Source organism: Scleropages formosus, chromosome 2, assembly GCF_900964775.1.
Source record: "Scleropages formosus chromosome 2, fSclFor1.1, whole genome shotgun sequence".
Lineage (NCBI taxonomy): Eukaryota > Metazoa > Chordata > Actinopteri > Osteoglossiformes > Osteoglossidae > Scleropages > Scleropages formosus.
The window spans coordinates 18,450,547-18,465,312 of NC_041807.1; the positions used below are offsets into that span (position 1 = coordinate 18,450,547).

The window sequence follows — 14,766 nt, forward strand, 5'->3', positions numbered from 1 at the left end:
TGGACCGCAGTCCTGCTCTCCGGTGGGTCTGGGGTTCGAATCCTGCTTGGGGTGCCTTGTGGCGGACTGGCGTCCCGTCCTGGGTGTGTCCCCTCCCCCTCTGGCCTTACGCCCTGAGTTGCCGGGTAGGCTCCGGTTCCCCGTGACCCCGTATGGGACAAGCGGTTCTGAAAATGTGTGTGTGTGTGTGTGTATAAATTATAAAAAATAATTTCATTCTAAAATTTAAATGATCCATTTTATGACAATTTTTAGATTTTTTAAAAAAATAATAATTATTAGTGTTGGCAGGAGATCTGGTTTAAGAGCAACAGCTAAAATTCCCTCTGTAAACGGGAAAAATCGACATTGGATCTTCACAATAATTCAAATGAATTTTGGAATGTTTGGACACCCTTTTGGAACTAAACAGAGTTATGTGATGACACCTCTGAAATGCTGTACCCCTTTGCCCTTGTTTTCTGCACGTGGACAGTCGCAATTTCTGTGTGTTGTCTCTGTCTGTATGTTTATAAAACTGCATGAAAAATTACGTACTTTTATTAAATCGGTAGTGCACGACGAGAATGTTTCACGATCTAAGAAATATTAAAGCAGCATTAAAGGCAATTAAATGTTGATTCCACAGTCATTTTTTTCATATAGTGTCAGTTATCATCAGCAGGAGGGTGCCGTGGTGCAGCGGGTTTGGCCGGGTCCTGTTCTCTTGCAGGTCTGGGGTTCGAGTCCTGCTTGGGGTGCCTTGCTATGGACTGGCGTCCCGTCTTCGGTGTGTCCCCTCCTCCTCCTGCCTTGTGCCCTGTATTGCCGGGTTAGGCTCCGGTTTGCCGCGACCCCGCTTGGAATGAGTGGATTCAGTCAATGTGTGTGCGTGTGTGTGAGTTATCACCGGGCAGACTTTCGTCGGGGGGGGTCAGTGATGACCTCAGACTCCACAGCTGTCACTCAAAGCTCTATGGATCACATGGAGGCTTACAATGTCTCTCACCCCCAGGGATCTGCTGTTCTGAGGAGTGGGCATGGCCACAGGGTTCACAGAATTCACAGAGCTATGGTGAAGCCCAGTTGCCTGTTGTGCACATGCACGCTGGTCCAGTCATGCTCCTCGGGTTCACATCCAGCAGGTGCAGCGAGATCAGACCGGTGGCAGATGTGGAGGGACACCACTAGGATTAGAGCAGCGTCCCGTTAGATTATCTCTGTCCACCCCGTCTCTGTTCATCTCTGCAGCGCAGCAGTCTTCCTTCTACACTCAGGACACGCTTGATCCCCCGGTCACCTCCAGAACAACTGTCCTGCTGGGATATCTCCGGGGCCTGGACTCGGAACAAGCAGTCACAAAAATGCAAATACTTTTTTAAAACAAATCCAAATACCTTTTAAAATTAATATTTAAATAAAGTGAATGCCTGAGCATGGCACTCCCTGGTGGCTGCTGTTCGCATGACAGCATCACCCAAAACACTATCAGTGTATCAGGAAGTGTCCTCAATTGTAATAATAATAATAATAATAATAATAATGATAATAATAAGGCACATTGCAAGGTTAAGTGCAGTGCAACGAAATTAGTTGCAAGGTTAAGGTTTTAACTGCCATGCCGCAGGCCAGGCCACAGCTCTATGGTGACATGACCGTGGGATTTCCCAAAAGCTCCTCTTATTATTTTTTATTAAACCCTTATTATTATATTCCAGTCGCTTATCGGGAGGGCATTCCCATGTTTTCACACGTGTGTGTTTTCTAGGGAGGCGGTCCTATCTACTACCCCATCTGTAGAGTACGATATTGTGCTGAGTTTATTGAACTTATAAATGGCCCTGGACAAAGGTGTGAGCAGAATAAAGGTTAATAAAAATATACTGCGTACAATTGGTTTGGAAATGGTTTGAACTCGTAGGGATTTGGCTCTGGATTGGAGTAAAGTGGGATGATCAAGAATCAGCTCTGGGGGCAGAAAATGACAGGAGGGTGTGGTGTTGTGTTGTGTTGTAATTCCTTGTGGTACAAAGAAACTGTGTGAATCAGCAATGTTTCGCTCTCTAGTGGTCTAGTGGCAGAGGATCCAGACCATGATAAGACCCCGTCCAAACAGCACACACACAAGGGTGGCACGGCCTTGCTGTCTGCTCGATGCGCACACACACACACACACACACACACACACACACACACACACACACGCATACACACTCACAGGCACTGAAAGAGAGAAAACACACCAACATGAGAGACGGATGGAGGTGCACAAAGCAAGGGCTGGGCCGTGGGTTCCGTGTGCAGACGCCCTGGACCCCCTGCGGTGCGCAGCAGAGTGCGTGCGGTGGTGTGTGTGCGGTGGCGTGATCGCAAGCCAGCGAGCGGTGATTGCACACGACAGCCTGTCAGAACACAGAATGGCCCGAGCGGAAACCAGGGCTCGCGCACTCCGCCCTCTCTCTCTTTCTCACTGTCGCTCGCTCACCCAGCGAATTCTGCCCCAAGGGGGTGCGGTCGGAGGGGGGGGTCCTGCTCTACTTAAACCTCACCAACAGCATCGCGGCAGCAGACATCTAGACATCCTTTCTTCCATCTCTACTCCCTCAAACGCAGGTATCTAGGCTGCTGTATTCTGGCACAAAGGGTCCAGAACAGCGGCGGGCCCCCATGACGGTAATTCGTTCCTGGAAAATCATCCCATAACTCAAAGGTGTAATTCCCATTAGTTTCAATGCAGACAGATTTTATGTGTTCCTGAGCCCCAAAGCTCACACGTTTATGGAAAATATCACCAAACTCAATTAAAATGGACACGGGGGATGGTGGTGCAGCGGGTTTGGCCTGTGCCTGCACTCTGGTGGGTCTGGGGTTCGAATTCCGCTTGGGGTGCCTTGCGACGGACTGGCGTCCCGTCCTGGGTGTGTCCCCTCCCCCTCCAGCCTCACGCCCTGTGTTGCCAGGTTATGCTCCGGCTCACCATGACCCCACTCGGGACAAGCGGTTTCAGACAATGTGTGTGTGCTTCAGCTGTTTACATTAGTTATCTTAACACAGTGCAGCTCCCGTTCTCACACTACGGCCAATTTAGTGTCACCAGGGCACCTGAAGTGCATGTCTTTGGTCTGTGCAAGGAAACCAGAGCACTTGGAGGAAACGCATGCAGACATAGCGAGAACACGCAAACTGAGTCGTATTCAAACCCACGCCCAGGCTATCATTTTTTTTGACATCTAGTGTATAACAATTATCTGGTTTTAAGTGTAGCAGATTGCGCGGTGAGCACTAAAACAAAATCTTATGTGGACCCATGGACTCTGTGATAATGGCAGTTGAAGAACCCCAGGGACTGCAGTGGACCCCCGTGGACCTCTGCTTTAAAGGCCTCTGGGTTTTAAGCTTTCAGGTTTTTATCACTGGGGGGCATGGTGGTGCAGCGGGTTTGACTGGGTCCTGCTCTTTGGTGGGTCTGGGGTTCAAGTCCTGCTTGGGGTGCCTTGAGATGGACTGGCATCCCACCCTAGGTGTGTCCCCTCCCCCTCCAGCCTTGCGCCCTGTGTTGCTGGGTTAGGCTCTGGTTTGCCGCGATCCCCCTTGGGACAAGAGGCTTGCGTGTGTGTGTGTTTTTATCACTACAGGTTGTTCAGAAAGAAAATGAAAATCCTGTTAGTCTCGTGTGGAAGGCCAGATCTACATCTCATCTTCCTCATTTTATCGCACAACCTCGTGGCTCTTGACCATCTGCTTTCCTCTGGACCCCGCCTCGATGAAAAGCCGGTGATTTTCCATCTTCACAAAGAAAGAGACTCAGAGCGAAATCGCGGACGATCATCACATGGGGCAATTTGTCATACGGCACATTTTGGTCATTTTGCAACTCCGTTTCACGTGCTGATGGTCCCTGCACTCCAGCCATTTGTCTCACAATCACACAGCAAATTGTTTTTGGAAGACTATCGCTTATCATAGTGAATAACATTCTATAATATATTATGTATTACATTAATATAATACATTTCATGGGTGGCTCGGTGAGCTATGCTGCCATCTCACAGGACCTCGTGGTGTGAGAAAACATGGGTTTGAGCCCTGCTCTCTCTGTATCAAGTACGCAGTCTCCCTGCATCTGCACGGGTTTCCTCTGGGTGCTCTGGTTTCCGCTCACACTGCAAAGAAAGCATTTTTGGGGAACTGGTATCTCTAAATTGCCCTTAATGTACGAATAGGTAACTGGCTCTGTGTGTTGGCGTGTGTGTGGCTACCCTGCATAGGGCTAGCAGTATTTCCAGGGTCTACCTGCCCAGTGCCTCCAGGATAGACTCTGGATCACCGTGACCCTGATCAGGATAAAGCGATTATTGAAATTGGTTGGATTATATATTCTGCACTTGCTTTACAGTACTGACTATATTTACTAATCTTGCTAATTTGTGTATATAAGCCATTGATCTCCAGCAGATAATAGTAATATATGAATAATACAATACTATACTCTGTAACTGTAACACAATACATAACTGTTTTTGTGTTACTTAAATGCTCCATGAAGTCAAATACTTGCATTGCATTTAAGAGGGAACAGGAAATACAGTATGGAACAAAATACCTGCTGTGAAAATAAAATTACCACATAACATAATGTGCAAAAATCATATACTTGTCACATAAAGTGTATATTTTTAATCCGTGTGGTTAAGTTTATATTCTGGGTAAGGAATTGAGTGCTTGGCGCTTCGTCAGTTTTAAGCTGGGATTTTCACTGTGGTCTTTCCCTTTTGAAAACACTGTATTTTCACAGTGTCACTGTTTAGTTTATTTTTATTCTCAAACTGACGCGACTTATCCAATTATAAAAAACAAAAATGAGCACTGACTGACTGCATAAAAAAAGCTTCATAGTTTGGACCGGTCACATTCTACAGATAGTTTAAAATATTACAATACGCACAAGAAGACCAGACCAGTATCGGTACATATTTATGTACGTATATATTTCTTTTTTTTTTTCCAGTACAGGAATTTTCAATATAAAATGTACATCGCGTGACCGGATCTGCGAAAGTACCTTGCGCGAGGGGGTATCATGTGACCAGGGTCGGCAGACCCTTCGCTCACGCGAAAGTGTCATGTGACCGGGCCTGCCGTTGCCTCGCCTCCACGGAAGTGCGGATCATGTGACCCATGTTGACGCTACGTCACAGTCAGTTGACACTGTGGTCTTTTTTTTGCCGAATTCGTGACTGCGGCAGCGGAGGAGTCGTTCGCTCGTCGCGCTCATTCTCCCTTGAAATCGCATCGAAGAAACAGCGGAGCTACTTCCGGCAGAATTGCTGAACGCTGCAGATTTGACTCCGCGCTGAACTTACGTGGACATTTTTACGTGCTCGTGCCTTTTTCCCAAGAAATCTACGTGAAATCCTCTTAGCGGCGACATGGCGCTGAGCGATGCCGACGTGCAGAAACAGGTACGGAGGGGAGGGGCTTCATCATGTTCATCTTCGTCTCTCATCTTCATCTTCATTTTAGTCAACATTTCCCCCGTCAGAGCCATGGATACTCTCACGGTACCTGACAGCTGGCTTTCTGACCACGATCGGACATGATGACACCACTTGCCTGGCTCCAGGTCTCCTCTTCATACTGTCCTTGCTGGTTACGGGCCACCAGGTGGCGTAGTGGTTTGGGCTCCTGTTTGAAGGTCGTGGCAATCCCTTGGGTTTTCCACTGCCGTATTTTAAATAATGGCAGAGTAAATTGTCTAACACTGTAAGTCTCCATGGACAAAGGTGTGAGATATGACAACAGTGTTCCTCCCACACAGAGAGCATCGTGGAATGAAATATCATAATATGTGAAATCATACTGTAAAGGGTGTCCATTTAATGCCTTTTCAGATACAGCGACCACCGCAGGGGTGTGTGAGAGTGGTGATGGTATTACTGCGTTGTTACACATGTGTAAACCACAGTCTCTGGAGGTCTCATTGGTAGACACACATGCTGATCATGTGCTCAAACATGTCATGTGGGGTGGGTGGGGATTGCCACACGGCCTTCCCCGAGTCCACCGATACTGGCCGTGGTCATGATGACCGTCTGACCGCTTCTCTCAGGCCTTAACATGACCAGAATTCCACTTTGAAGGGCATCATCAACTTGTGTATTAATCCTATAATCCTTTAATTGTTACTGATTGTTACTGAGCAAGTGCTTTTAGGCAAATGATTATACAAACTTACTTTTTTGCGGGCACCACGTAGCATGCTGGTTACAGCTGCCGCCTCTGGACTTACCAGACCCAGGTTTGAATCCCACCTCCTGCTCTAGTACCCATGATTAAGGTACTTCCCCTGAATTGCTCCAGTAAAAATGACCCGGCTCTATACATGTATATAATTTTGTGTCCATGTTTAAATTTACTTTGGAAAAAAAATATCTGGTAAATGAATAAATGTAAATGTTATACAGCTGAGTGGTTTGCAGGAGCAATGCTAGTGAAGTACCTTTGTTGGAGCTACGGCGGAGCCTGACCTGAAAACCTTTCGTTGTTCCACGGTTCCATAACTGATGTGATGCCCACATATCGATGATTCCTTAGGCAGATTTTCCCAGTTTTGCAAATGTCCTCTGGGATCAGTAAAGGAGAACGTGCACCCCCCCCCCCCAAATCGTGATACTCTGTTGCATCTCTGATCCCCCTTTTCTTTTCCCTTGTAAGATCAAGCACATGATGGCTTTCATTGAGCAGGAGGCCAATGAGAAAGCAGAGGAAATTGATGCCAAGGTAAAGTTTTCGACTGAAACGGACACAGTACCGTGATTCTGCAAGATATTAATGCGGAAAGTGGTGAGATGGTTACATGGTTACATGCATGTGTCGCCTCCTGTAGGCGGAGGAGGAGTTCAACATTGAGAAGGGTCGCCTAGTGCAGACCCAGAGGCTCAAGATCATGGAGTACTATGAGAAGAAAGAGAAGCAGATCGAGCAGCAGAAGAAAATGTGAGTCACCCAACTTCACACCAGGCAGTATGAAGAAGCGCAAGGTTTAAAAAGACTGTCTGGAGTTTCCAAATTTACTAAGTAGGAAGTGTGTGCCTGTGTAGAATATTTCAGTGCAGAGGGATGTTTTTAAAGATAGATACACTGGTTCCTCAATTTACAAGCATAGTTGGCAGCAGAAGAATTTTTTATCGCTTTTGTCACTAAATCATAACCAGCAAAAGTTTAGTAATACAGACATCTCAGTATTTAGGCAGGTAATCTAAAAATCTCAGCTAATTCTGTAGTAAATAAGATGATTAAACAGCAACATTGAAATTGATTTTAAATGACAGAAAACACCTATCGTTTCCACATTTTCTGTTCAGACATTGACCGATTCATCCCGTGCAACATTTGACCACTTAGGACTTTCTTATCTGCACAAACAAAGGGTTAATAATACAGGCATCCCTTGATTTACAGTTACTTTCCGTAAAAGTTTTCGCTAAAGCCGGAGTATATTTTTAAAAACGTTTGACTTTTTATGTTCGCATTTTTATTGCCTCTGAACCCCATGAAAATTAAAGCTGTCACTTGACGAAAAAGGTCAATCACTAGATGTGAGCTGTAAACACTGTGGAAGCGAGTTGACTAAACACAGTCCCTCACTGCTGTACTCCTATACTGGCTGCTAGGCATGGAAACGCAGGTCATTTTCACTCTGCTGCAGACAGAAATTTCTAGAAAAACGGGTAAGTTTAAGAAAAAGAAGGCAATTAAAAATAATGTAGAAAATACTCGTAACTCGAACTCTAAGAGAATTATTTCCGCTTCGGTGCAGGACTTCATTATATTTTTATTACGCTTTAACCGTTCCCTCCCTGCAGTCAGATGTCCAATCTGATGAACCAGGCCAGGCTGAAGGTCCTGAAGGCCCGCGATGACATGATTGCGGTATGATGCGATCCTTCGAAGATGAAGCTATAATATTCAATAACTCGTGACTCTGAGAGTCCACTGAAAGCGTGGCTGCGTCTCCCCAATATTTGTATCCAGGACCTGCTGAATGAGGCTCGTCAGAGGTTGGCCAATGTTGCAAAAGACCCGTCAAGATACCCAGCCCTGATGGAGGGTCTGATCTTACAGGTACGTTCACCGTTGGCCTTTGAGACGAGTCACGTGTGACTAATTTCGTCCAATGTCTTTTGCACCGGAGACTCATCCACTGAGATTTTGTGGTAGTTCTTGGAAAGTCTCTCGGAATTACGTGACGGAAAATTCCACAATTTGAAAATATATATTCGCATCTCCCAGTCTGGTAGCTCGCTACCATGTTTCCGACCACAGCGGGACCACGATCTGTCCTGTCTCTCATAAGGACTGTCTTTTGGCTTCTGTTTTCAGGGTTTCTACCAACTGCTGGAGCCCAAAGTGACCATTCGCTGCCGCAAACAGGACCTGGCGTTGGTGCAGGTCAGAGATCCGTTCGCCGCGCTGCAGATGACATGTAGTGAATGTGAGACAACAGCAGGTGTTCTGACCACATTTTTGCACGCATGTGTTTACCTTTCAGGCCTCTGTGCAGAAAACCATCCCAATCTACAAAGCTGCTGCAAAGAACAATCTTGAAGTGCGCATCGACCAGGAGAACTTCCTGCCTTCAGACATGTAGGAACCCATTTTGAATTATCTCTGGAAACCTTTTCCATCTCATAACTCTTGTTCACCCTTGAGTAAGGCGCTTACCCTAAACTGCTCCAGTAAAATGACCCTGCTGTATTAAGATGTAAAGTAAGTAGCTCAACGTTGTAAGTGTCTTCGGAGAAAAGTGTCAGATAAATGAGTAAATGTACCTGTGTCCCCAGCTCTGGAGGGATTGAGATCTACAATGGTGATGGGAAGATAAAGGTGTCCAACACCCTGGAGAGCAGGCTGGATCTCATGGCCCAGCAGGTATGGCAGCTGGCAGAGTGCTGCAGGTTCAAGGACAGGCTTAGAGAGACCTTCATATACAATAATTTAAAATGACCTATGCTCACTAGTACTAATAGATTTTTTTTTTTTTCCCCCCCTCTCCCTTTGGCGCAGATGATGCCAGAGATCCGAGTAGCCCTGTTCGGCGCCAACCCAAACCGCAAGTTCTTGGATTAATATGGACTCTGCTGTCTTGTGGTAAAGAAGTGTGGCATCTCTTTAAAGCAGCAGGAATGAAAGCCACTAGATGTTTCTGACAGTTATTTTATTGAGATGGTTCTGTTTGTGTGTATGTGTGTGCGTGCGTGTGTCCTGTGGGAAAAGGGCCCTTTTTGTTATGTGGTGACGTTTTTGTTTTGTCAGTGTTTCCTGTAGTAAAATAAGATAGAAATGTGGTTATTTTAGTAGTAACACACAGCCATCTGCTCAACGTGTCCGTTCAAGTACTGGTGTGAGCCGGGGCCCGGGCTTTTAGCGGTGCTGCTGGGGAAAAGCGTTTGGTTCTGCGTTCGCTTGGGGTTTAAGGAATGTTATACAGTAGTGCCGTAATTTATGATGTGTGTACAGTAGAGATCCCTGTTTCTAGTATAGAACTGAGATGTGAAGACCCAACTTCATCACACAAGTCCTTGACCATTGTCACACCAGGGATTGAGTCAGTGGTCTGCGATCATCTGGAACATATTTGTAATGAACTGTAGCACCGCGAGCTCGACTTCTAGATCATTAGAGCGAAACTGAAGGACAATCCCACCTGCTTACTGTAAAGACACACCTTTTTACTAGTAACGCCTTGACACATCGGTCACAAGTAAGGAGGTGCTTGTCCTAAAGTAGTTTAGTGCTGCGACTCCATCCACCTTTCCCCGCCAGGCCGCAGAAGACTGGTTTATGTTGTTGGTGCATCAAAACTGCCCAGCAGATGTGAAAGTGGATATCTATTGTCTACATGGGCTCATCTTACACATCTGCAGTCACCCAGTTGTGTAATAACTGAACCTTTGTTGTACTTGCTGCACACTTCTGATGCCCAAGAACAGCCTGTGTTTTCCTGGACTTGCCTCTTGCAGCCTGGCGTCATGCATAAAGGAAAACGAGACCTCATCTGTCTATTGGCAGCATGTCCTGGACCTCTTTCTTTCCATTCTGTATTGTGTGTGTATATGTGGAACTATAAATATATTTATGACCAAATAAACACTGTTGCAAAAACAGTGAAACTTTTTCTTGCTTGTTTTTCTCCAACCGTTGTGAAATCGGGAAAGAATAGTCTAGTATTCCCCATGGTAAATAACGGCATGGCGGTAAGGTGGTGTGAGGAACACACTGATGGGAAAACACCAGTGAAGAAGGCTGAGATTGCAGGTGTTTTCAGTGTTAATGCTGCCTCCCAAGCAGGCGATGCTCTGACACCCAGAACTTAATGACCGAGGAACTGATGCTGAATGATCATACAAGAGCACACAGATGTTGGGCCTGGAAGTTGCTCTTTGCTGCCTCTTGTGGTGGAAGGTTGGTACTGCATGGCTGGGGGCTGCCAGGCTCAGTGCCACCAACACATGTGATTTCAGAGGCTGATAGCCAGCTGAGTTGGTGAATGCCAGAGTGGAAGGTTTCCTCTCTTCAGATTTGTTTCTCTTTCACGTAAAGAGTAGCCTCTGACCCAGTACTGTTTTGGCTCTCCGTTGTACCTCATCCACCCAACGAAAGTCCCAGTAAACTAGTGCTAAGCTCTATTTTTGCTCACAGTCATTTTTTCTTCGTTTAAACTTGTCTAATCTTTTAAGTGACCGCAACAGGAAGAGATTCAGTTGCCCACGCACTCAGTGGTTTGGCGCATGGGGAAAATCCCGTGTGTCTCGCACACCTTCACCTCGGCACGTAACTATGCTGTCGAACAGCACGTGGCAGAGACCTGCTCTTGGGAGTCTCGCTGTATGGAAATAATGCAACCAGTGAGACTATAGTACCCCCCCCAACACACACACACCTCTCTCTGTTGGGTGCAAAAAGCCTTTTTATGCAAGGAAAAAAATTCACATGCTGGTGTGAGCACCCACTCTTGTAACAGTCCCTAGTATTATTGCATACTACAAAAATCAACAGCAGATTGTGGAAGCCTCACAAGTATCATCCTGTACAGGTATACTTACTGTATATTCAAGCCAGCATATGGAAGGGTTCTATGGCATTTATAATTTGACTCCTTCAACATGCTCTAAATGAAAGCTTCCTCCCTCCCCTCTCAGTGTCACTGTCCAGGTGTGTAGCAGCGCAGTCGTCCATGAAGGGCTGCAGGAAGGGGACCTGTCTCCTGCTCATCACCCTGGCAACCAGTCTCCCTCTGCCCAGCACAATCACGCTGGGGAGCAAGGGAAGGTCCAGTGCGGAGGAGCAGGGAGTCTCCCCATTAAAAGGGATGTTGGGGCAGGGGGAGGGTTCAGCCACAGAGCAGCATGAAGCAGCCAGCAGTTCTCTGCTCAGAGTTCTCTCAGACTCTGCTTGCGCTGGGGATGCCGATACAGCGCAGTGTTTCTGCTGAAATTCTCTTCTATGTCATCCAAGGCTGCAGAGGTGAAAAAAAGAAATAAAAATATATATACACACACGCCAGGGTGAAATATTGCAATATTCAGACTGTCTCAGGATTTACAATGTGCGTCTATACTTTATTATTGTACTCATTTGTTGCTCAGCCAACACTGTTATCCAAAACAACACTTTACACATCTTACAGTATATGGATGTATATTTCCATTTATTCCTTTTCTCCCTTTTGACACTTTTCTCTAAAGTGACATCCAGCGAGTATTTATAGTATTTATCCAAGGTGACTTACAATGCATGCTACATTAAACTCCCTACAGTGCATTTACCCATCTGTTCATGTAACACACACAATATGAGCAATTTACCATGGCCAGTTCACCAAAAGAACATAGCTTGAAAATGGGCTTGCATCTCAACGTGAAGAAAATGAAGCTGTTCACAAGTAGCAAACTGGAAAACTTCATACCTGATGTAGGAGAATTAGCGATAACTTCAGTCTACTCGGATTAATAACCAATAAAGAAGTAACAAGCAGCCAGGAAATCCGACAACGAATTGCTCTTGGCAAAACTGCCTTGAAGAGCTTGGACAAAATTCTCAAGTGCAGGGATGTGACTCTCTACACAAAAGTCCGATTAGTTCAAGCCGTGGTCTTCTCGGTCACATCATACAGATGTGAGAGTTGGACAGTGAAGAAGATGGACTGGAAGAAAACTGACGCCTTTGAACTATGGTGCTGGCGAAGAATCCTGCGTTTACCCTGGACGGCCCGGAAAACAAATGCGTGGGTATTGCAGCAGATCAGACCAAAGATGTCACTGGAAGCTCAGATGACATGGCTTTGACTCTCTTACTTCAGGCACATCATGCAGAGAGAATGGTCAATGGAAAAGGACATCATGCTGGGCAAAGTGGAAGGTCAATGTAGAAGAAGAAGGCCTGCTGTGCAGTGGATCGACACAATGTCCATAGCCATGGATGCCCCACTTCCAAATCTTAGCCAGTTGGCGGAAGACCGGACACTTTTCAGGACAACTATTCATAGAGTCGCCGTGAGTCGACATCCAGTTGACGGCACCTAACAACAGTTCATCAGAAACACATGTCAATGTGGGGAGAACATTCAAACCCCACACAGACTGGGCGGTGATCGAACCCATGTCCAACCTCACAGCCACAGCATCACTATCTGCTCTGCCACCGAGTGTGACTTACCTTAATGTACCTATATCAAGGGTATTCTCATGGGATTTGAAAAGACAGCCCTTGGTGACAATCCATGTCCTTAGCCTTCGGAACGTGAACTTGGTGTGATCTACTTTGGAGTTTCACGTTTGCTAGTTTCTATGTTTGGAGCGTTGTGGATGCCCCCTCATAGTGGAGGCGGGATCTCCAGGGCCAGGGAACCGGTGAGAGACAGAAAGAGTGTGTGACAGCTGCCACAGGAGGCGGACCCCAGGTCATGGGGTCTCGGGTTGCAACTAGGCACTTTGACACAACGGCGGCCTCTGCAGAAAACAATCTGCGGAAATCAAAAAAAGAAGTGAAACTGGCACAGGTGGCAGAATCCCAACTGGTGCAGAAGTTTAGCAGCAAGAAAGAGAAAGAAAAGTAAGCAAAATTATACAGAAGTATATTTATGCAGATTTCTGTTTTCATTTTTATACTTCTAGGAGTGTACTTACATTTACTTATTTAGCTGATGCTTTTCTCCAAAGCAACTTACAGTATTAAGGTTACAATTATTTACCTATTTATACATCTGGGTAATTTTACTGGAGCAACGAGTACCTTGCTTAAGGGTACTACAGCTAGAGATGAGGATTAAACCTGCACCCTTTGGATCCAAAGGAAGTAGCTCTAACCATTACACTACCAGCAGCCCCATGAATTATGATATTCAGCAAGAAGCTTCATATTGAAGACCTATTGATACAGTGCCCAGATAGGTTTCCGTAACATACAATGAAACACAATTTCTGAACACCATTACATTTATTTGATACTTTTCTTCAAAGAAACTAACAATTATTTACCCATTTATACAGCTGGGTAATTTTACTGAAGCAACGTGGAGTGTGTAGCTTGCTCAAGGGTAACACAACTAGAAGGGAGGATTTGAACTTACGACCTTCTGAGCCTAAACCAGTGGCGCTAACCACTATGCTGCCAGTATTAAAGTGTGGCATCTTTACACTGGCTAATTACATAACTCTACGATCAATAAAGACATGGTATGTAATTATTATTATTAACCTTTACTTAAGGAACACCTTATCCAAGGTGATTTATTATGTCACATAACTTTACAGAATTGTGGAGCAGCGTACTTGGACTGGAGTAATCCAGGGTAAGTACCTTGATCAAGGGTACTGCAGCAGAAGTGGGATTTCAAGCAGGGACCTTCACTTTGCAATGTGAGCAAGTGAACCACTAGGCCGTGTTCTAATAATAAAGAAAGAGGCTGTGCAGGAGGACAAGGGGTTTGAGGCAATGTGGATCATTCTGGAAAGAATACCGAAGAAAGGGTAGAAGAATCTGAGGTTGTTGTAACAGCAGCATCGGTATAACCTTAAGTGAGATGTACTGGATCTTTACATTTATTCATTTAACTGATATGTTTCTCCAAAGAGACTTATGTTAATCTACTTGTAGTTATTTATCCATTTATACAGCTGGGTAATCTTACTCAAACAACTGAGGGTTAGTACCTTAATCAACAATATTGCAGCTTGAGGGAGGATATGAACATATGACCTTTGGGTCTGTAGTCAGCAGCTCTAATCACTGTTACGCTCCTGCAGCAGTTAATATGTTTTACTTGTGGGGAGAATGTACACACATTCCCAAACTTTTTGTGTGGGTTCAGACACTGCAGATGGCAGAAAACATAGGGATAAACTTGGGTGCGTACGTACATGCTGGCTGAGTCAAACCCGACCCATTGTGTGGTTTTCAAGGCAAGTCATGGGAGGAACAGAGGTGGGTTACCAGGTCCTTCCTCCGCATGTTGGGGGAGGCAAACGCAGGGAGAAACACGGAGCTGCCATGCACCCCAAGCAGTACTGGAGGGCCAGACCTGCCACACAACGAGGCACCGGTCAAACCTGCCACCCCATCCCACCTAAACTTGGCTTCTGATGGAAAAAAAGAGTGTACACACACATAAAGACCAACACAATCAACAGCCAACACAAGTCTCATATACATTGTATGTGATTATTAAAAATAGGCTCTGGTTCACAAAAACCCATGCGCTCACATCATCAGTGAGGAAAGAACTTT

General features: G+C 45.6%; 1 protein-coding gene and 1 long non-coding RNA gene across 2 annotated transcripts; one reads left to right on the top strand and one right to left on the bottom strand.

Moving 5' to 3' along the window:
* The first annotated feature begins 5,180 nt into the window (after positions 1-5,180).
* LOC108931451 (V-type proton ATPase subunit E 1-like) lies at positions 5,181-10,145 on the top strand. The gene is made up of 9 exons (XM_018747201.2): positions 5,181-5,441; positions 6,694-6,759; positions 6,866-6,975; positions 7,845-7,911; positions 8,014-8,103; positions 8,362-8,430; positions 8,531-8,625; positions 8,823-8,910; positions 9,046-10,145. The coding sequence occupies exons 1-9, from the start codon at positions 5,409-5,411 to the stop codon at positions 9,106-9,108; spliced, it is 681 nt and encodes a 226-aa protein (XP_018602717.1). The 5' UTR covers positions 5,181-5,408; the 3' UTR covers positions 9,109-10,145.
* Positions 10,146-10,940: 795 nt separating this feature from the next.
* On the bottom strand, positions 10,941-14,629 carry LOC108931571 (uncharacterized). The gene is made up of 4 exons (XR_001965923.2): positions 13,840-14,629; positions 12,697-13,003; positions 11,948-12,559; positions 10,941-11,497 (listed from the first exon to the last, which is right to left on the bottom strand). It is a non-coding gene; the product is annotated as an uncharacterized LOC108931571 (long non-coding RNA).
* Positions 14,630-14,766: the final 137 nt, after the last annotated feature.

Excerpts from the sequence above, each read along its gene's own strand:
- LOC108931451 (XM_018747201.2), top strand. The coding sequence starts at position 5,409 with ATGGCGCTGAGCGATGCCGACGTGCAGAAACAG. Across the intron at positions 6,760-6,865 it reads CAGAGGAAATTGATGCCAAG|GCGGAGGAGGAGTTCAACAT; the intron begins GTAAAGTTTTCG and ends CGCCTCCTGTAG. Across the intron at positions 8,911-9,045 it reads TGGATCTCATGGCCCAGCAG|ATGATGCCAGAGATCCGAGT; the intron begins GTATGGCAGCTG and ends CCTTTGGCGCAG.